At 44.3% G+C, this 21705-nt stretch overlaps 1 protein-coding gene across 1 annotated transcript in view; it reads right to left on the bottom strand.

Moving 5' to 3' along the window:
• The window catches only part of LOC147706081 (ras-related protein Rab-22A), a 185303-nt gene that overhangs the window by 24926 nt on the left and 138672 nt on the right, over positions 1-21705 (bottom strand). The window contains exons 4-6 of the mRNA XM_086932524.1: positions 3998-4069; positions 3792-3898; positions 3263-3372 (exon numbers count right to left, since the gene is read on the bottom strand). Of these exons, the coding sequence (XP_086788650.1) occupies positions 3263-3372; positions 3792-3898; positions 3998-4069 (289 nt within the window). The remainder of the gene's footprint in view (positions 1-3262; positions 3373-3791; positions 3899-3997; positions 4070-21705) is intronic.

Genomic DNA, 21705 nt, shown 5'->3' with positions numbered 1-21705 from the left:
AATCGTTCATCCTACATAAATACTAGCGCTGGTGTAAAAAACAAAATGAGGAAATACAAGTTAGTCAGGCAGGCTTTTAGAAGCTAAAGTAGCAAAGCTTGCAAAACAGGTTTAGTAAGTTTAACCCTTTCAATCTTGGCCTTAACAATGTACAACAACAAAATCACAGCATAAACACTGTCCTGGATGTTTCTTGCTCTATTTGTTGCCATTATACGCAATTTCTTTTGCCACCTTAGTTGTAGGATGAAAATAAATTAAGTATCTGAAAATATAAAATGAATTAGGAAGATGTGCTTTAGGTAATTATTTTTTTGTGGTTAAATTTCAGGTATGAAAAATAACGTAGGCTGGGTGTTTTATGGAGCCTTAACCTAGTTTAGTATGCCATTTCACAGACCCTAGGCATGCATAAATGCCAATACAAAATCACTATTCTTATAATTCAAGTAAGCACTAAGCATTTAAAGGTAATCGCTGGGAGGGGACATGTAGGTATGTGCCATGAAGTGCTAAGACTTGCCCATTCCTTTCCATTTCTGACCCTCACTGTTAATTGGGTGGAAAGAGGAAAACATCTGCTATACTCTGCAGCTTTATTAGTCACATTCGTATTGGTTAAAGTTTGCTTCAGTCTGAAGGGCCAATGGCCAAATTGAGGAAAAGCAGGCTACAGGAAGTGTTAGAGAACTTAACAATTGGGGGTAAAGGTAGGCGATAAACCGAGACACATCATGCCTCAAACTAATTTCCCAATCTAATGGTGAACAATGGATTTTGTTGAAACTCTAGGACAGACCACTTTAAATACAACCCCCCAACCGATTCTCTTTCCTATAGCAATAATATAACCCATTTCATATCCAAGGGCTACATCCAGGGTTTTTAAAAAGGTTTAAAGACACAATTTGAACAAACCCGGAAATACGTTTCCTCCTTTGGACACTAGCTTTTATGGTTTAGAAATGGGTTTCCTTAGATATTGCATGTTATGGTCACTTCAAGGCACTACAGCATATAGAAATAACAAAGCAAAGACGCAGTTTGGACATCTATAGTAAACAATGAATTATGCATTTTAGGCTGAGTAATGATCTAAATATTTATAAACTCATGTACTGAAGTGAAACTATTCCTGCCAGGCCTTGGAATGACAGGTTCATTAGGAAGGTTCACTTGCTCAGATGGTGCACACCTTTAGATGAGGGTAGCTTAAGTATGTAGGTCCCTTGTCAAGTACAAAATATGGTCGCCTGCCAGCTTGCGAGTCCTACTTCAAACCTTTTGTTGATTGCCACCTCCTTTAGGAGTTCTCTAATGCATGCCATCAAGAACACACCCTGCCACAAACCACATTGTGACAACCTTCTCAAAATGTTTGAGTAAAGATCTGAAAACTCGGATGGAGGTTACGCCCATAAAACTTTAAACCATCTGGAGTTGTACAGAATGAAAGATTGAGAAATGAAGACCATAAATGTCGGAGAAAAGGATTGCACAGTTGCTTAGCAGCACTTAAACCATCCAACACTATTTAGATCTCTTTTCCTCTCAAAAAGATTTACTTTACTGTATAATCATTTAACTTATCCAAAATATCACTTTCAAGTTTTACATTTTTTATTCATGTAAAATACATCAGTTTGTCCACAAATAATTGTAGGCTTCGGTTGCCCTTAGTTGTGCTGTCACAGGTTCAAAACTGCCTCGGTACAGAGACTACTTTGGGCAGCATCTCCAGCACCCCCCAAAAAAGTGTTGCTCTCTACTGAAGAAGGACAATTATCCTGAAACACGTGTCTAGAGATACACAGCACTGGCTGCACCAAGAAGGGTGAAAAACTAAAGCCAGACACCGAAGAAAGTGTTATCATGCACTGCATTTATTATGATGCATTGGGGCAAACTGAGTGCTGGAGTATGAGGGAGTGTGCGCCCACCACCTCCTATCTGAAAAGGCTCCTTTGAGCTAATGAGCTCTAGTTGATGCACCTGTGCCTAGCAAGTGGTACCGAGACCTGAAGACTTTGGGCAGCATCTCCAGCACCCCCCAAAAAAGTGTTGCTCTCTACTGAAGAAGAGCAATTATCCTGAAACACGTGTCTAGAGATACACAGCATTGGCTGCACCAAGAAGGTGAAAAACTAAAGCCTGACACCGAAGAAAGTGTTATCATGCACTGCATTTATTATGATGCATCAGGGCAAACTGAGGGCTGGGGTATGAGGGAGTGTGCACCCACCCCCTCCTATTCAAAATGGCCACATGTTGGCTCTATCAAAAATCTTAAGTAAATACACTAACGCCACTTGGCTGATACATAACCAGCATCACTGTTGTACAAGTGTTAAATTGCAGATATTTGAAAGCCAAGATAAATGTGGGAAAAAACTGAAAAGATGGCTGCCTAATTCAGAACGTAACATTTATTTTCTGTAGAAGTACCTCTGTTTACATCAAATGAAACATAAGGCATGTTATTGCAAGCATCCGGTCTTATTCAGCTGTGATTATTGGAAGATGCACAGTCTGTCCGTCACCCTAAAAACCTCAACATAAATTAGAAGCAGATAAGGTCCCCAAAATACTCACACAAAGTAAACATGAAACTACCAATGCAGAAGGATCAGAGGGGCCAAGTATTATCTAGCTAGCTAGTAGCCACTGTGGAACACGGTTTTCAATATGCGCTTCTTATGATGGGCTTCTTGAAAGTATCATATCACATTGTAATATCAAATAACACTGACGCCATGCAAAAATATGTGAAATAACATGGTGTCAATGATGAAACAAGATAAACAAATTTAGCACAAAATGAATCAAAAACTGAACTTGGGTAACATCGGCTTTAAATTAAACGAGAACGAGAGAAAGGTAAAAAGCACGTAGACGCCTGTTCAAGGTGGCTGAAGACTGAAATACTATTTGGTCATTCAATCAATTCTGATGCAGAAAGTACATAAACTGATAAACAATGAAAAAAAGCTACGATAAATATCACAGAATTCAAATATTACATGAAAACAATGTAAAAGGCGAAAGCACAAGTCATAGATTAATATCATTGGCAACTATCATACCTGAAAAGGGAGGCACAGTAGACCCTATGCTACAGAAAATAAAAATCAAAATCACAGAGGACAGAAATGATTAACCAGAGGAAATCAAGACACTCAGAATCCCACCACTTGACAGCACAGCGCCTTCCCTACATGGTTTAATGTCAGAAAGAAACAACATGGAAAATACTAGTACTTACTAATTTCTATGAATAGTTCATTTATGTTTATGGCATTTTTGGCACTCGTCTCCACAAACACTGCGTGTATAGAATCTGCGTAGTCTTTAGCATCTCTTTCCAAGACCTCTCTAAAAGACAAAAGTTTTCAATTATTGCATAACACTTTTTGCCTCTTAAAATTTCATATAATTTATTCCACAACCTCTGTTGTCATTTGATAAGAGGTTTGCTCTTAATCGATTTCCCTGTCAGTAATCTCTTTGCTGCCACTTGTAAATAGGCACACAGTGTAATGTTGGCTTAAGCTCCTGCAGAAATCAGTGTGGGGAGCAGACTCAAATGCCTAGGGCCACATTATGAGATTATGATACATATTTCACTGCCCATTTATTTGCATCTAGGCATGCCCTTTGGATGTTTCAGTCTTTTGACCACCCCATCAGAGGCTAATTATTTTTCACAATGCTGCTTTAACACAAGATTCAAAATAAGAGATATGAAAGCACAATTATACGAAACGGGATCTTAGAAAAAAGGCTGTTTTTACCTGACGTCATTCAGATCGCACTTATTTCCAGCAATGGCTACCACAATGTTGGGGGGACCGTGCTGGCGCAGTTCCTTCACCCAATTCTTTAAAGTCACAAATGTTTCCTGTGAATGAGAAGAGAGGCAGGCACGCAGTTAATTTCCGGTCAAGCAAAATCAAAGTCATTTTTGGTTAACAAAGCTTAAATAAAGCACATATCTTACTTCTTTTGTGATGTCATATACAATGATCGCTGCTGCAGAGCCCCTGTAGTACATTGGTGCTAGTGCTCGGAACTGGAGAAGAAAGAAGAAGTGAAGAAAAGTTCATAAGGTTTCTGTTTTTAACCTCAACGTCTTTGTGGTAGTGGAAACTTTACAGATGACCCACACACTTTGCTCCATACTTTTGAAAATTGTAGTCTGAATGTAGTAAGAGCCCGGAAAGCTTGACGTCCTAACAGTAAAAGAATAACATATAAGCTTCTGCATTAAATTCCCCAAATTGAGAACTAAACAGAAGTTAGCTCGACTTCACCATCAGCAACAGTAAAATGTTTCTGCAGAGTACAATGAAATGAAATGAAATGAATGAAACTTATATAGCGCACGACTTACCCTGGGGCATCAATCAGGTTGATACAGAGCACATATCTAACCGAATCCATTTTTCAAGCATACAACCCAAACCAACTTTAAATAAACATTCCACTCAACAAAATATTTTACTAAAGCATGTGTGCACAGAAAGGACTAAGCAAATCTCGCGTTGGAGACGACCAAGTCATTTATCAGGGGTGGGTCGCGGGGACTAGCTATCAGAAGTGGGGCTAGTCAGTCTCACCGTTTTGTAATACCAATACTTCAGCAATGAGGAACAGCATAAAGTCAACTATATCTTTAGAAAAACATGCAGAGTAAGTATCACACACAAATCCAGATAACGAACAGTAAGTAGGAGGCAGAGCCACTTAAGTAGATAGATACAGAGTTGCCACTCTTTCTTTAGCCTCTAACAAAATAAACTATTTTGTTGAAAACTCCGACTGAAAATACCCATAAGAACTGAATTAAAATGGATCCTGAAAGTGCAAAGGACCGACTTGAAAGGTAGAACAGACTGCAACATGGCTCCAGCAGGTAGCCTGTAGACTCTGAGCCGAAATTATTGATGAACTAGAGAACAGACCGAAGAGACGCCCCTAAGAAAACTTCAACGAGAAGAAACATAACACATTCAGATTGATAACTACGTTAAGACTGAAGGTGGTGGTGATCTTGGGGTGAATAACCTGGATCAGCCATGAATATCTATGCCATAAGCTGCTCTGAGACCACGTGTAAACACGGATTCAACACCAAGACTAGCAGTGCTATGGAATCAGATAAATGTCGTAGAAAACTAAAACAGGATTCCAAATAGCGTAGAAAATCATTGCCTGGAGCTGGGACCATAAACCACTGTGCACGGCTATTATGACTGTTTTGCTTACTTTCATCCAGACTGGAGTGAAGTATCCTGGCTAACCCGGTTATCTTGCGCAGGGCACTAAAGAAGTTGAAATGTAAATAAAATGGGCTTTTGGACATACCCGCCTGACCCAGGCTTAAGTTTAGTCAGGTATTGTGTGGTAAGGCCGGCTGCTGTAGTCTTGAGAAGTTACAGTAGCCGTTCCACTTATGCTAGGAACGGACCTGACTGGACAGGGAATACGTGACCTTAGTAGCTATGTTACACTTCCAGACCATCTGGTAACAACTGAGAGGAAGGGCATGAGACAGGTGGGTGCAAAGGACAGCCTTCTCGAGCAGTCCTATTAATATTTGAAAGCAGGAGGTAGATTCAACCTTTTTTGAAGAGGGGGTTCCTTTTGGCTTTTGATTTCGGAACAACCATCCCAACAGAAGGGTTGATACGTTTAACATTTTCAAAGGCCTACACATTTAAATACTATTCGAGGTAGTATTTGTAAGGGATGTAGGGGTGCCGCCTGGAGAGCCCGATTTTTACCAGGTGCAGAGAATGGGCAATACTAAACGTGGCAGTTAAAGGCAGCAAGGTTTCCTCTACAAAGGACCAATGTTATCGTACATCTCCGTGACCTTTTTCACACTTAACCACTTTTCTTCGGCCTCACATCACCTTTACAAGGGCAGAAACACCAAGATGCTCAAGGGGCTTTTCTTCTTCAAGGTGACTTCAAGTTGACCAGGCAAGAGAAACCAGTACCTCTACACTGTGTAACAGGCTAATCTGAAAGGTGAAAATACACAGGAAGGGGTGTATACCACATAATAGCAGCAAGCTTTCATTCAGTTTCAGTAATGCATAGTTCGTCTTGTGGACTCAGCTCCGGTTCTCCTGGTTATGCCTGCTGCATGTTTAGCACAGGAAAACGTTCTTAAGTAATCGGCCAGTATGAAAATTAGAACATTTGGCAGACCACCACCGACATCTGGACAGCTCGAATTTATGAGCACTGCGTTTATTTTGGGCCAAGGCACAAGTTTTACTTGCTGACATTGCACTATTCCGGTTTCTTGGCTGTCAATATTTAAATATTTTCCACCCAGAGGCTGAGCAGTTATAGACGTCGCCTCCTCAGCTTATCGAGAAAGCATATGTGGCCAGAAACTATTTCAGTATTTCTGCAGTCATCCTGGCCAAGGGGTTTAGGATTCCTTGCAGTAGCGATGCACTGATCAGATCGGAATCCTTTTGCAGGATTAGTCTTCAATGTAGAGTGGAGACCGCAACAGCACACTAATGAAAAATTTCCTAGCCACCGTAACGAAAGTTTTAATTCTATCAAGCCTCGGAGACGAGAATTATACTTCCACTTACTTCGTTTTTAATTAAAAAAAAACAGCCATTTAAACAACTTCATAGAAACTACAATTCCAATGTATCTCTAAGAATTTAGTTAACAGCAAAAACAGACCAGTCTGTCAGAGCAGTTCAGCCTCATCCAATCATAGGACCGCTCCTCCTATGTAACTCCTTGTCTGCGAGCCCCGAGTCTCTTGACGCGCAAATCATGCCACAGCTCTATTCTCACTGGTCCTGAATCTGAATCTGTAAAATAGGAACCAGTTACCACAGAGTATCCATGGGCCAATACCATAATAAAAAGGCCACTTTATTACCACAAGTATCAACACCGTATATCAATTGTATAATCCAACTATATTAAACACCATACCAATAAACCAAAAAAAGTTAGAAAGGAAATGCCAATACCAACAAGTCATGGAGTGGGTGAATTGTGAGAAGGCTCCATGGGTGCGATAATCCTTGCCTCCGAGTCCTTAATAGAATTGAAACTTTGTTACAGTAGCTAGGACATTTTTCATTCTAGGTCAGGACCCAGAGGCGAGGATTATGCTAGTTTAAAGCTTGCCCACAACAAGCAGAGCCATATCCAACACTGGCTCAAAATAGAACAATTTGAAGGTAGAATCAGAGACCAATCAGCCACATTCATAGTGCGTTTGAGACCACTGCCACTCACGCTGAGTGCGTGCCAAAAATCCACAGGCCCACCCACTTCCTGCATGACCCACCAAACCCAGCGGGCTATGGTCATGGAAGACACCACCCTTTGGGGCTTCCGGAGTGAAATTAGAAGTTGCCTCTCCCCCAGAAGTCGAAATGCTGTGGACATGTCCTCATGAGCTTTGAGGCATTGAACCACACAAACTTACGGGAATCCGAAAGGACAGCAAATCAATGACCCGGTATTGGACTTCGTCCTTCTGCTAACTGTAAATGAGACTCCCGTAGGAGAAAATACTAATCAAGTAATGTCCAGGGCCCATACAGTCTAGACAAGCCTACAGGAGATCAAGCAAAAAAACATGGCTAGCTTCACCAACAGGGCTTTGCAGAGTAAGTACCTGTTCGGTTGCCAGGAACGGAAAAGGTTAAGCACCTCGTTCACATCTCAGAGAGCCGAATATCTTGGTCCTGGGGGGGGGGGGGAGGGGGGGGCGGGGGGTGGGAGTGAGAACTGAATCCCCCAGAGCAAGTGGAGAACAAAGGGGTGCTCCCCACCGGGGCTCTATCCAGATTGGCACGCCCCGCAGAAATAGTGGAAAATATTAATCAAGTGGTATGCCAACCCCACCTTCGCAAAATTTGCATAAACATTCAAAACGTGGACTAGCTCGGTGCCCCCGGGATCACAACCCCGTTACACACACCAACACCACCATTGCGTCCAAGCAGAACAATACAGTTTGTTGGTGCTGGCGACCAGGCCTTTGACAAGAATTAATCAGCCTTGCTGGAAAGGCTTGCTGGCACCAACCAGACGCCTGAAATCCTCCATGCCATCAGATGTAAGGAGCCTTCCAGAACCAATTGATGGGGGAGGAGATCTGGACTGAGTGGAAGCATCGGAAACAGGGGGAGTTGGACTGGAGAATCCTAAGAAAGTTCCAGTAGAACTGGAAACCCCACTTGAGACTTCCAGATCGGGGTGATCAGCACCACCTCCGCTTGCTGACGCCTGACTTGGGCTTGACCCTGGTGATCATGTTGCTTGGGGCAGCCGATTACCCAGACAAGACACAAACAGGTCCACTGAAAACGGACTGCACCAGGCCTGAAGAGTGGCAAAGAGCTCTGGGTTCAGCTGCCAAAGGCTGGCATCTCACAAATGGCGCGATTGCCAGTCCGCCACCAGATTATCCTGTCCGGGAAGGTACTCCGAATGACTGAGACCTAGTTCTCCAGACAAAACTGCCAAAAAATGGTTTCTATATCCGAAGGCGCCTTTGAACAGGTGCCTCCCAGATGGTTGATATATCGCACTGCGGAGATTTTGTCCATCTTGAGGAGCACGCACAATTGGATATTGTTCATTGTCCAACATCAGACTACTAACAACCTGGCCAAGAGCTTTAAACAGTTGATATGTAAAGTCTGCTCTTGCGGAGACCACACACCGCCCATCGAGAAATATCCACATCAAGCGCCCCAGCCTAACCTGCTGGTGTCGGACTCCATAACGAGGTCGGCAGTGGAGCCAAAGAGCGCCCTTCCATTCCAGGCTTCCATGTGAGAGAGCCACCTGTACAGTCTGCAGGACCCATGCATCCGACGTGATAGATCGCCAGACATGGATAAAATTTGCCAGCCGGCCCCTTACCTTTATGAGGGAAGAAGGGTGAACACTCATCGGAATTGGTGGACTGGTCATATCCTTGGACTCCACGGACCCGTAAACGCCAGCCTCAGGTGGAAATGAGCAAACTGGGTCTGGTCATGGTATTGTCCTCTCTGGGAGCCTTGCCCCCTTGCGTGGGGTGGGGGTATTGTGAGGAGGCCTGTCCGGCTTAACTGCCCCTGCCTCGACCGGCCCCCTGAAAACCCAATATAGCAATACTTTTTTAATGGAGGACTGGGCCTTATCCAGCGATGTTATAGTTTACAAATTTGCCCAATTCCTTGATAAAGGGCTACCTAAGGAGTAGCCCCCTGGGGTATAGCTCCTGCCTCTGAATCCGCTAAATCCCCCAACTTGGAATCCATATTTATGAGCAAGGAACGGCGATAATCACTGGACAGAGCGCAGCTGGCATTACCAATAAATATAATGGCACACTGCACCCATACGGAAAGGATTTCTGGGGAAATCTAGGCCCCCCAAGGACTTGGCGTCCTCTGCCATGTCGACGATCTTGGTGAACGGGCCAAGAACGTCCAGGAGTTTATCCTGACACTCGCACAATTATCTATTGATCCCCTTTTTTGGATCTTTCATAGATTTTGCCAAAAAAGTGGCCCTCTTACGGTTCAACTCCGGCGTCAGAGCGACCTTCCCTTCCAAAGACGGGCGCAGGCACTCAGCCTTGGGCTTCCTTGCCTAGAGAGGCTGTGATCCTGGCCACCACATATTTCACCACCTTTGAAGAGGAGGCCCACTCCGAAGAGCGAGTGTGCGCAATTTCATCCAGATCTAGCATGTCCGAATCATCATCCCCTTCTATGGGGTCAGAGCCCGCCCCTGGGGCCGGAGGAGCGCAGCGCCATGGCCTGGAAGCAGCTTTGTCCTCATCACCAGGGTGAGGAGCGGGGTGGAAGCATCTGGGTCAGTAGAACCCCAGGGAGGAATGGTGGGCTGGTTCTGGGCCAAGAAATCATCCTGCAGGCTATCGAAAGCGTGGTAATTCACCCCGCCTCCCGGGGGCGTTTATTGGAAACAGGATTTGAGTCTTGAGGGGTGGTGGAGGGGAGAACTCGCTAACTTGGCATATTTGCTGGGTTAGGAGTTGTTCCATAGGTGCCATAGGCACCTCTACAGCCCTGTATATGGAGGCATCAACTGCCTGGTAGTATTCATCCTCCCATGGGAGGGAAGCCAGTGGGTACCCCCCCCCAAACATATCATCATGAGACTCAATGGCAGAACCCACTGGAGAACAGCGAGACAAATGAGAGTGGATGTAGAGGATATATTGATAGATGTATAGGGTGAGAGATAGAGTAGTGCATTGGAAGGAGTAGGAGAAGAAGTTTGAGATGAGTCAGAAGGTTGGGCTAGAAGATACATTGAGCGAAGTATAGGCTGAGAAACAGGGTAGAGCATTGGAAATGCTAAATTAGAATAAGTGATAAATATGTAGATCCATAATTACATTGAAAGTATATGTGTTGCAAGAGTTACAAAGTGTGGTGGTGTGCAGTGTGTGTTAGGTATAATTACAGCAGGGAGAGTGTGTCTGAATGGGATGTAGTTATGTATGGTGTTGATTGGTGTTGTGTTAGTGATGGGTGTATTGGCTAGTGGTATAGGATAGAGTTGTGTACTGTTTGTAGGTGATGGTGGATATGTGTGGTAGTTGGGATAGTAGGGTGTGTAGATGTGGTTTGGTTGGGTTTGTAGTGCAGGCTGGTACATTAATATGTGCATAGTGTTGTGAGTGCTGTATATTTGGTGTGAGTGTGTTGCTCTGTTTGTGGATGTGGATGGTGTAGGCTGGGTATTGCTAAATGAAAAAAAGGGCAGCATTTCTGGACCTAGTCCTGACCAGCCTCGAACAGGCTCAAACAGGAAACTGCCCTTGTCCTCTCTGCCCTTAACAGGCTCATACAGCCAACTGCCCTTGTCCTCTCTGCCCTTAGCCTCGACGACCGGGCTGCGACGCCCTCAGCCTGGCCTTTTTTATAGGCCCTAGTATCAGGTGACCCCTTCAGCCATTGGGAACCCTAGTCCTAACACTATACAATCACAACACTAGCCCTAAAATCTAGGAACCAATAGGAGACCAGGACCTTACAGCCAATCTTAGCCTTAGTCCAAGCAATCAATCAGTTCAAAAACCCTGATCTCTACGTCCAATAAAGGCCCTAGCCCTACAGGTATTCCTAAAATAAGTCCATGCAACCAATGGCACAGGTAGCCCTAGTCCCTACTTCTAATAGAAAGCCTAACCCTACTCTTAGTCACACACCTAGTCCAGCAACCAATCACACCAGAAGAGCTAATCGTTACTTCCAATTAAAGGTCTAACCCTAGCCCTAGTCCCAACCCTACTCCCAACAACCAATAACATAGAAAGCCCTAGTCCCTACTTCCAATGGAAATCCTAACCCTAGCCCTAGTCCCAACCCTACAATGGTTGAATCAGACCCAGAAACCAATCAGAACCCTCAAATACCCAACCAATGAGTACATTAACCCTAACCCAATAGAAACACCAGATACAACCACCAATCAGTGTACACATCTACCAAACAATATCAGACCATACCATATAAGGTCCCAGCGACCTCAGACAAGGTTTACTGGCCAGGGAGTTGGAAGCTGCTTCTCCTGTTCAGAATCCCCTAGGAGACAGACAGGCTCAATCCACACTTTGGACTTCAGCAGGTAAGGGCCCCACTAACTTGAAATCTAACAATACTGTTTGAATACAACTTTACACCCCCTGCTGATGTAGAAAAATCCCTGTTGCTGGAGAGGGGGGGGGGGGGGGGCAGGGGGGCTGGTTTCACTGGCATGTGAACTCAAAATGGTGGCTGGGAGTGCACTGTTTTAACATACAGGTCTTAGCACAGAGCAAAGGGTCGCAAAAGTCCATCAATTGCTCTTTTTGCAACAACAACAGAGCCTAATGCGGATCTGTGCTACGGCCCCTAGCAGGGGGTAGATCCCACCTCAGTGTGAGCCGCACACTGAGATCACCATAAATTTCAGCCACAAAAAAGAGCGCAAAGCACCCTGCGGCCGGTAGGACAGAGGGAGCTCCTCCGCTAAGGCGGAGGAGTGTCACCTCACTGCTTTTTCAGCAGTGTTAGGAAAAATAAATTGATAACTCAATGTTATCATTTTTGTTGTTGTTGCGGGCGGGGCTGCTCTTCTGACAGAGCAGGGGAGGGGAAGAATGGTTTTCACTCCTTAAGTTCACATGAATATTTGGCCAGCCATCACAGGCCGGCCAAACATCCATGCGCACTTAGCATGTTCTACACCCAGGCTGCATTACAGCCTGGGTGGAGAACATGCCCAGGCCCCCGGTCGAGCACCGAACCAGGCGTTCCAACAAATCAAAACGCGCATTTCAGCATAGAGATTGGCTCAGGGGCGCCTGGGTGCTTCCTGTTCTGGCCGGAGGGAGGAGTGGAGACACACAACATGGAGGACGCAGTGAGGAGGTCGAAGTTTAATTTAAAAAATGATTTACCCCCCTTACCAGCCACCCCTGATCCCTCAAAGCCGCCACTGCTGTAGTGCACACACACGTTAAACAGTAAACTATTTCCAGTGTACACATACAACATAAGCCTCACTCGGACAGACATTGAACAGCGACAAAAAAGGAACTTTGCTTTATCAGTGAAGTTAGAGGCCAAGGACAGACAAGGAGTTACATAGGAGGAGCGGTCTTATGATTGGATGTGGCTGAACTGTCTACAAGGACTTGCCTGTTTTTGCTGTTAACCTAATTCCTGGTGATTCATGGCAATTGTAGTTTTTCTGAAGTTGTTTGAATGGCATTTGGGTCCTGACATAGAATCACCATCCACCCTGGTTTGCAGTAGGTTGTCAATCAATCAACTGAGGAAAAAGGTATAATCTAGGGGTGCATCAGAACACTATGGGATGTATAGTAGGAAACATATGGGTAACTAATCTCACAGCTTAAAGATGACATGCCAGACATAAGAATACGGATCTTAGAAAAAAACACACATGGCCTGACAAAACCAACTAATTTTGCTTTTTCCATGCCTTGAGGTGTTGAATCTGACACTACCAATGCTAGATGCTTTCATAATATGGCAGCATTGGGAAAGTCAATAGCTTCAACCTTAGAACAGTGGAAAGCATTTCCATTAATTGAGAATATTAAAAAAAAAAAAATCAAGCATTTGCAATGCAATAGGAATTACGCAATACCTATTGCATTGCAAACGGCAGCCCTCACGGACAATGGCAGAGAGGTTGGGGGTAGTCACAATCAAGTGAGGTTTGGGGAGCACAGAATGCACACAAGCACACTCTTCAGCATGAAAGCAGAGGAAGGAGTAGCATATGTACTTCTTTGGAATGCTCAATAAAACAAGCATTGGAAATGCAACAGGGCTCGCATTAGGAAAGTTTAAGCTATTGGTCTTATAAATGACATTTTTATTATTTATGTGTTATTTTTTAAAATAGCTAAATTAATAGCTTTGTCATTTACAATGCCAATAGTTATAACTTTCGCAAATGTGACACCTATAGCATTTGTAATGCAACATGTTTTATATTTACGGGACTTAGATGTATTGATATTACAAATAACAATGGCTTTTAATTTTTTAAAATAATTAATACTTAAATAATGTATTTAATTTGTAATGGCAATAGCTTAAACTTTTGTAAATAACTTTTGGGAAGATTATGTTAAGTGTTTTTTATTGTGACGAAAATCCAACAGAAGTGAAATATTAACATCTTTTTTTGATTTGTAATAAAGCTTGAAAACAGCTTGAAACATTGAAAGGACATATTTGAACGAGTGACGCTGTGGTGGCGCCGAGTGACGCTGGGGTGGCGCCGAGTGACGCTGGGGTGGCGCCGAGTGACGCTGGGGTGGCGCCGAGTGACGCTGGGGTGGCGCCGAGTGACGCTGGGGTGGCGCCGAGTGACGCTGGGGCGGCGCCGAGTGACGCTGGGGCGGCGCCGAGTGACGCTGGGGCGGCGCCGAGTGACGCTGGGGCGGCGCCGAGTGACGCTGGGGCGGCGCCGAGTGACGCTGGGGCGGCGCCGAGTGACGCTGGGGCGGCGCCGAGTGACGCTGGGGCGGCGCCGAGTGACGCTGGGGTGGCGCCGAGTGACGCTGGGGTGGCGCCGAGTGACGCTGTGGTGGCGCCGAGTGACGCTGTGGTGGTGCCGAGTGACGCTGTGGTGGTGCCGAGTGACGCTGTGGTGGTGCCGAGTGATGCTGTGGTGGTGCCGAGTGATGCTGTGGTGGTGCTGAGTGGGAGATGGGGAGAGGGGAAAAAACGAGGAGAGAGGGTAAAGAGATGGAGAGAGGCGAGCGAGGGGGAGAGAGGGAGGAGAGAGAGGAGAGAGAGAGAGCGGGGGAGAGAGAGACTGAGACGGGGAGAGAGGAGAGGGAAGAGAGGGAAAGGGAGAGAGGGAAGTGAAGGAAAGGGAGAGAGGGAAAGGGAGAGAGGGAAAAGGAGAGAGGGTAGAGGGAGAGAGGGAGGGGAAGAAGAGCCAGAGCTCGGGGTATGGTGGGTTGAGTCTGCACGTGCACACCATGCCGGGCAGCTGCAGCCCTGGCAGGGCTCTGAGGCAGCGTCTTCTGCCCTGGAGAGACGGCCGGGTGAAATAAGAAATAGAACAAGACGGACATGCGGACTGTCAGAACTCCCGTCAGCCTTTGATGTAAAACACATTAAGAGGCATTCGCTGTCCTCATCTGCTTGGAGCTCTGGAATAAGACAAGAGGGTGGGTGCGAGCAGTTCACGGTCTGCTGCTAACATTGCCAAGCACAGGCACAATGAAAGGAAAACAAGGAATGCGAATGCACGTGTGAAAATGCGCTGAAACTAAAAAAATAAATGTTACTAAATCAAGACTCTTGGGGGCGAACTGGTGAAGCCCTTGTGAGTAGACTTGGACATTTCAAACTCTCTATTCATGTTAATGTTTGGATATTTTCGATGAGAGCATAAAAGGAGACACGGCCTGGCGGCCGTGAAACTGAAAGTACGGCCGGCGCTGGGAGGAGAAATGCAGAGCGCACGCTGAGAAGCTTGTGGGAGGGAGGCTGGGCTGGCAGGCGGCGGCTGGTGGCATTGTGCACGCGCTTTTTAGGGCTTGCGCTTGCGCAATGACCTAAAAAGCACATGCACTGCATGGAACCGCCAGTGGTTAAACTCTGGATAAGCCACTATAGAGCTTCGCCAGCTATGCGCAAGCGCATCAGCAGGCGAGCCCTAAAAACTGAAATGGGGAAAGCATACACTATCAAATGAAAAGCAAGGCTAAATGAGCTATGCACTAGGAGCGGGACATACACACATTTTGAAGAAAAGTCATCATAAAGAGAGCAAGGAACTGATAGACAAGAAAGGAATCAATCTCTGCGGGTCTGCACCAGCTACGGGCTGTCTCAAAGGCAACTATGTAGTACCATATGCATATGCAGTGTAGTCCAGTGGTTCCTAACCTGTGGACCCGTGATACCTACAAAGGGGGTCCACGGCTGCTTAGAAAATTAAATAATATTAACAGACTGCTAAAGTGTCCATAAATAGAGAAGTAAAATGTAAAATTGAAAAGTATAAAATGTTCCATAAACATGAAGAAATTTGAAAGTGGAGGCTAAAAATAAAGTTGGTATTATGGGATGATTCGTGGGAACAATGCAAGAGTATTGAACTTTTGACTGTAGTCTGTTGCAAGACCACAAATTAAAAAAAAAAACGAACAAAACACTGCAGAAAACAGAAGCCCGAAGCAGTCCATATGTTCTAGCAATTCCGAGAGCAACATGTTTGATGTTCAATCAACTAACAACAACAAAACAAAATACTGTTTTGAGTTTATGCTTCTTTATTCCCATCTTTATGGTGCAGGAGGGTATAATAGTAGCATGCTAGCCCAATTTCTATGGCTCATGGCAGTGAGACACTAGCATGTCACTACAATTTACAAGGCAGAAGGAAATAAGTCTGTAGCAGATCTGTGCTATTAATATGTGCATGTCAACGGGAGGGACCAATGTTAATGCTAATGTTTTTTAGAGCTGCGTCTTAGTTTCAGCACCTGTAAGAAACTGGGCAACGTAAGTAAATAAAGGAAATTACAATTAAAGTAATAAAATGGCCAGCCCTTGACCGCGCTATGGAATAGGCAAACTTTGCAGATTCCAGTTTGCGCCTCAATTCAATTTCCAGTAATATTCATGGTGCATGTCACACTGCGTATGTAGTTCAGGTATGTGAATGTACATATACCAAATGTACATATAGATGCGGGGACTATTTGGAGAATCGTGGGCCTACCTATTTTTGAAGTCATTTTACTGTTTTTTGGGAAAATGTACCTTGAACCTGTTAAAAGGAGAAAGCCTCACCCTGAGCAGAAAAATCATCAACAGCCTTCCCTGCACCTCTGAATCGTTGAAATGCAGGCCGTACAACAGCTTCTGGAGATACTACCGGACAACACTGCTAGTACAGAAGTGTCTCATCGAATTTATGTCTGGCCTTCGTTCTCAAAAATCAATTAATTATCTCAAGCCATTAATTTCTCATGGGGTCATCTGAGTGCAAGGCAACGCTCATTTCCTCCGCTATAGAGCCAGTAAGGAGATCAGTTTTCTTGTGATGCCATCAACGGCCTCGGATACCTAAATCTCACAATAGAGAAGTGGTATGCTGTAGGGATGAATTCATATTAGAAACATTCATGCCAGAATGAAATAAAGGTTACCAGGGTCATGACAATCAACCATGTATTACTTTACCATACATTGCATGAGCCTATCTATGTATACATGTACATTCCATAATGTTTTAGAAATCTCTGGTGCAGAGGTAAAAACAAAAAAACTTAAATTACACAAGACATGAACAGGACTAAAATATTCCAAGTTTCCACAAATGACGGGACAGCTCATTTTCCATGTGTTCCTCCTTACGATTAAATACAAAATAAAAAGATGGTTGCAAACTCATCCAACTTCCAATCGCCAAATCAAAGGAGTCCTGGGAAACCAGTCCCTTCACTTTCTTCTTATGACTGTGCAAATTATGTATCAATATATCCTGTTAGACTCCTCCAACTATAGTTTTATCAGTGAAACTGTATTTCTGTTCAAATGTAATGGTCATTTTAATTGAAAATTATTGTCTGCATTTCTATTAAAAGGTCTTACACAACTATATATGTTCACAGTGTTTGTTTTTGTCTGGCAGCAGAATAGATGGGAGGAGGGCAGTCATTAGCTTTAGACTTAAGATTGCAGCACAGGACTACAATACTAGACATGGAGTTTTAGGTCTGGCTTGACGGTGCAACTGTCGCTTCACCTTATGTGATGAACAAAAAAGAGCTTTCAGAGTCCTACCCACACACTGGTTTCACAAGCACAGGATTTGTTTGAGATGAATTGGTATGCTTCCACCAAAAAGGTTGCCTGTATTCCCCTTTCTGGCTTGTGGCAAAGTTTATACTCGCTACAGCAGAAAGGAGTTGGTTTGATTTTGATTTGATTTGATTTTGGATTTGTAAAGCGCGTAGCTACCAAAGGGCGTCCCAGCGCTGTCGTGTCAGCTTGAAATGCTCCTGGGGGGAATTATTGGGGGAAGAGCCAGGTCTTCAGTAGCCTGCGGAATGGCAGCAGGTTGGTTTCTTTACGGATGCTGAGGGGGAGGCTACGAGGATAAGTTAATATTCATTGTTATAGGCCACGATCGGTTTATAATGACATTTTATGATAAAGGTACAAGGCCTGGCATATTTACCGTGAAAAGCATATGTTACAGGCGATAGGCATTTAAGTGAGTATATTAAAGCCTACAGATGTATTTTGTTACACAGAGTCTTACAGATTACAGTAGTATGCAATGGTTTTGGTCATCCAGTGTGACAAACTGGGACTATAGGTTTGCTGTGTGAGAATCCTTGTTAGGCCGATTTAGGAGAGGTAGTATTCATCATAGCCAACTGTAATTTTGTATACATATGCCTTAAGGATGTCTATTGTTAAAGCTTATGCTCAAAACTGTAGGTCTGAGGTGTTTGCGGTGGCCAGCTATATGCCAGTTTGGTTCACTGGAAAGGTTATGTCTGATACTATAGTTCGGGTCAGCTTCTTAGGAAATATTATGACCAAGGCAGTTGAACTAGCTTATGTGTGAAAAGCATTTGTAAAAGCCAGCTGGGACGGAAACGTCCTGTGCATGGTGATGGATAGGCACGCCTGCCCTTAGTGCCTCAGCTGTAGAAACATCTCGATCCGGGGTATTGATTGTTGGTCATGGGTGAGTACGGATCATGCATGCGTGCTATTACCAAGGACCGTCTCACAGACTGCAGTCTTGGTAGACCGAGAGTGGTGCACAAGGCATTACCTTTGTAGAGGTAAAGGACTGCTGACCATATCTAGTGTTAAGTAGGAAGAGTGTGGTGGTGTCAGCATACCGTTTTTGTAACAGTGGTCAGTAGAGTGACCAGTCCTTTTTAACTATATCATTCAAAAGAGACCCATCGGCCTACTCATGTAAAGTTCTGCTGCTGTACACTTAACTCACCCTTGGCCTATATCAGGTTAGAATGTAGCGCTTGGCAGCAAGTATGAGGTTGTGTGCGGATTCTATACTGTACGTGTGCTTGTGTGGGGTACAGTACATGGAGGCCTGTGGGATCCATATTGGAAGCCCAGGGCTTGGAAAGACACGTGGATATGGAGGAGCCAGAGTTGTGTAATGTTGCATTCCTGAAAGCTGTGTGGAACAGACACAAACGCATACACCAGAGGAAGGGACAGCCAGGCTCTTTTGCGCTTCAAAAGGGCCCTTTGTTAGTGTGCCCAGCCCTTCTGACAAGTTACCTTTCCAGAATCAGAGAGATGTTGGGTTTGATCTGGGAGACACTGCAGAGCCAGGTAATCATAAGAAGCAGGGTTGGGGACCAAAGTAACCTTTTAATAGGTAAATATCAGAGAGGCAGACATCCTGGTGTGATTCTATAATCACTTCCATGGCCAGTGTGGTCTGGCTATCAAGCTTGGACTTGCTGCTGCGACAGACCTTTTACTGGACAAAAGGACATGACAGAGGAATAGGCACTTCAAGATGTGAAACAACCCTCTGTATGAACATTAAAGACTGACACACTAAAACACATCAGTGTCTGGGAACAGATTGCGAAAAAAAAGTGACCTCGAGCCTCCCAAAATTGTCAAACTACAGCTGTACATCAGCAGGAAGAACCTCAGCACAACTTCTCCCTAGTGTGACTTAGAGTGTAGAGCAAGGTCTAACCACTATAATCCTGAAGCAACTCAAGACCTGCTGCTTGAATCAGATGACTTACTGCACGACTGGAGGTGTGCCAGACTTCTGATCGCCGCTGGGCTGTTGACAGGCCTTACATACTGCAACACCAGGGAAAGTGGTTAAGACTGATCACAGAGTAGCTGGGGGATCTTGCGCTGACTGAATCATATAGCACTAAGAAATTGTCTTTTCAAAAGCTACTGTGGAACTTCTAAGCCTAATATTCACTAGGAGTGCCTAGCCCGAATGTTGCCTCACATTAACAGGGCCTAAACAAAGCCCTTTACACAGGGAAATGGGACTCAGGATTTTTCCAGACCACGCTGGAGTGCATGTCTTTCATTTACTGGGGTTGCGGAGTGTATTTTTAGTTTTGTGCCTGTATAAACCTTTCATCTACCTCCCACCTGAAAATACTTGGACTGGCGGACCAGCACTACCTTTCAGTCAATGGCTGAATGGGTATTATTTGACCCAGTTATTCAGAACCCATAACAGATCAGGCACTGTGATAAATGGAGTCAACTCCACGGTTGGGCCCAGTATCTTCTGCTTGCAATGTGGTCCTCTGAAAAAGGTTACGATACAAGCAGTAAGTCTTTAACAGTTGGTATCAGATTGTGTTAAAGGACAGAAAAAGGTGTTTTTTGAAATGCAATCTCACAGATAACCATTACAGGCAAAGGTTTTGGCGCTAGCTTCCCACTCTGAGTGCGTTTCACTGTGATGTTTGTACCAAACTCCAACCAAATCTTGGAGTAGAAATGGACTATGAAGATTCTAGTTAGGCCCTACTGAGCGGGATTATATAGTGTTTTGCCAACTGTAATTTTGTACATATTTGTAATTTTAAATGTAAGCCTAATGGTTGCTATCTGATGCGTACTTCACTAGTTCTACGTAGTGTAAAGCCATTGTTGAAGGCTTAAGGCCTTATTGGTTCAATCTGAAAACTAATGTCAGATTATGGCCAGTATGATCAGTTTATGATGAAAAGTTATGACAAATCAAGTTGAGCTTACTTATTGTGAAAAGCATGTATTAAAGGCTATAGGCTTTTAAGGATGGACTGTAGTAGCTCAGTATTAAATGCTCCAGATAGCTTGTTATATGAAATGTCAGATTACACACGTAGGGAATGATTTTGGTGTTGTTTACTACCTTTCACAAACCCTAGGGGGAAAATATTCTAGAATCACTTCTTTGCAGTCTGCCATGATCTTGTAATAAAAGAACTATCATTAAATAAATACATCCATATATCAATATATATCTAGATGGATACACAAAGTGCCTTTGAATTCGCTCTTTTCTGACATTGATCGGCCCGAGTGTCATTTACATATGCTTTAAACCAAGACAGTATGTTGTAGTGGTTCAGTCCACATCAGTCATTGCCTCTCTTGATCTGTGAATAACTGCAGTTTCTGTTCACATGTTTACATTCTTCTGGAAATTCGTGCAGAGTGCTTCAGTGTCAGGGCTGATTGGCCAGTCCTTCAATTTTTTTTTTTTTTAATTTTTTGAAAACCTTTATTGTGCACGAGATAAAGAACAAATACGGGCCTACAACCATCCGGCCGGCCACGAACTCTCATATAGCACTAGTGCATGCAATGCGGTGGCATAGTAATACAGCAGCACATCGGTTATTAAGCAGAAATCAAACTGGAGGACGCCGCAAGACCATGACACAGGAGTAATGAAGGTTAAGTTTTTAAAGTTTTTTGTGCTACTATTGAGTTCAGGTCGTATTGTTCCGTACTCATAAAATAATAAAATAGGAGCAAGGACCATGCAGGTGGGACATGACATTAGTTACAGTTTACGGTCAATCCACATCTCGACATGCAAGTCCCGACCAGGCAGGATGGCCACACAATATCCACGCTACAGGGTAGCAATCACAACATCCCATTCGTATCTCCGCCGCCACCCCTCACCCGGTATGCCTGAACACGGGCCAAGAGAAAGGAAAAATTATAAAAGAAGAAAAAATAGGTCCCATAGAAACTAACAAAAAATGAAATATAACCCCCCACCCTACACACATGCAGAGGCTATGGCCTACCCCCCCCCCTAGCAGAGTGTCTGTCGCCCCATAAACCCGAAATACAGCAAGAGAAGAGAAGAAGAAAGAAAAAAAGGCGAGAAAATGTAGAAGAAGGAAAGAGAAGATGATAATAACGAAGAATTTCAACACTTGAATATAGGGAGGAAGAAAAGAACAAGCTGATCTACCACTCCCAAAAAGAAGGAGGCGGGGAGGAGCCCACATAATAACAGATCCCCTGAACCCCCAGCCATCTGCAACCCCTACGCCGTTTAGTGTTCCGATCCGGATCCCCCCCGGCTAAACAAATACAAGGTCCGCAGCCACCAACCACAACATATGCCCCTAAACCACCAGCCCGCAAAAAA

The sequence above is a fragment of the Lissotriton vulgaris genome, chromosome 7, assembly GCF_964263255.1.
Source record: "Lissotriton vulgaris chromosome 7, aLisVul1.2, whole genome shotgun sequence".
NCBI classification, from domain to species: Eukaryota; Metazoa; Chordata; class Amphibia; order Caudata; family Salamandridae; genus Lissotriton; species Lissotriton vulgaris.
Note: the sequence above shows the minus strand (reverse complement) of the source record. Positions and strands in the feature narration are given on the sequence as shown.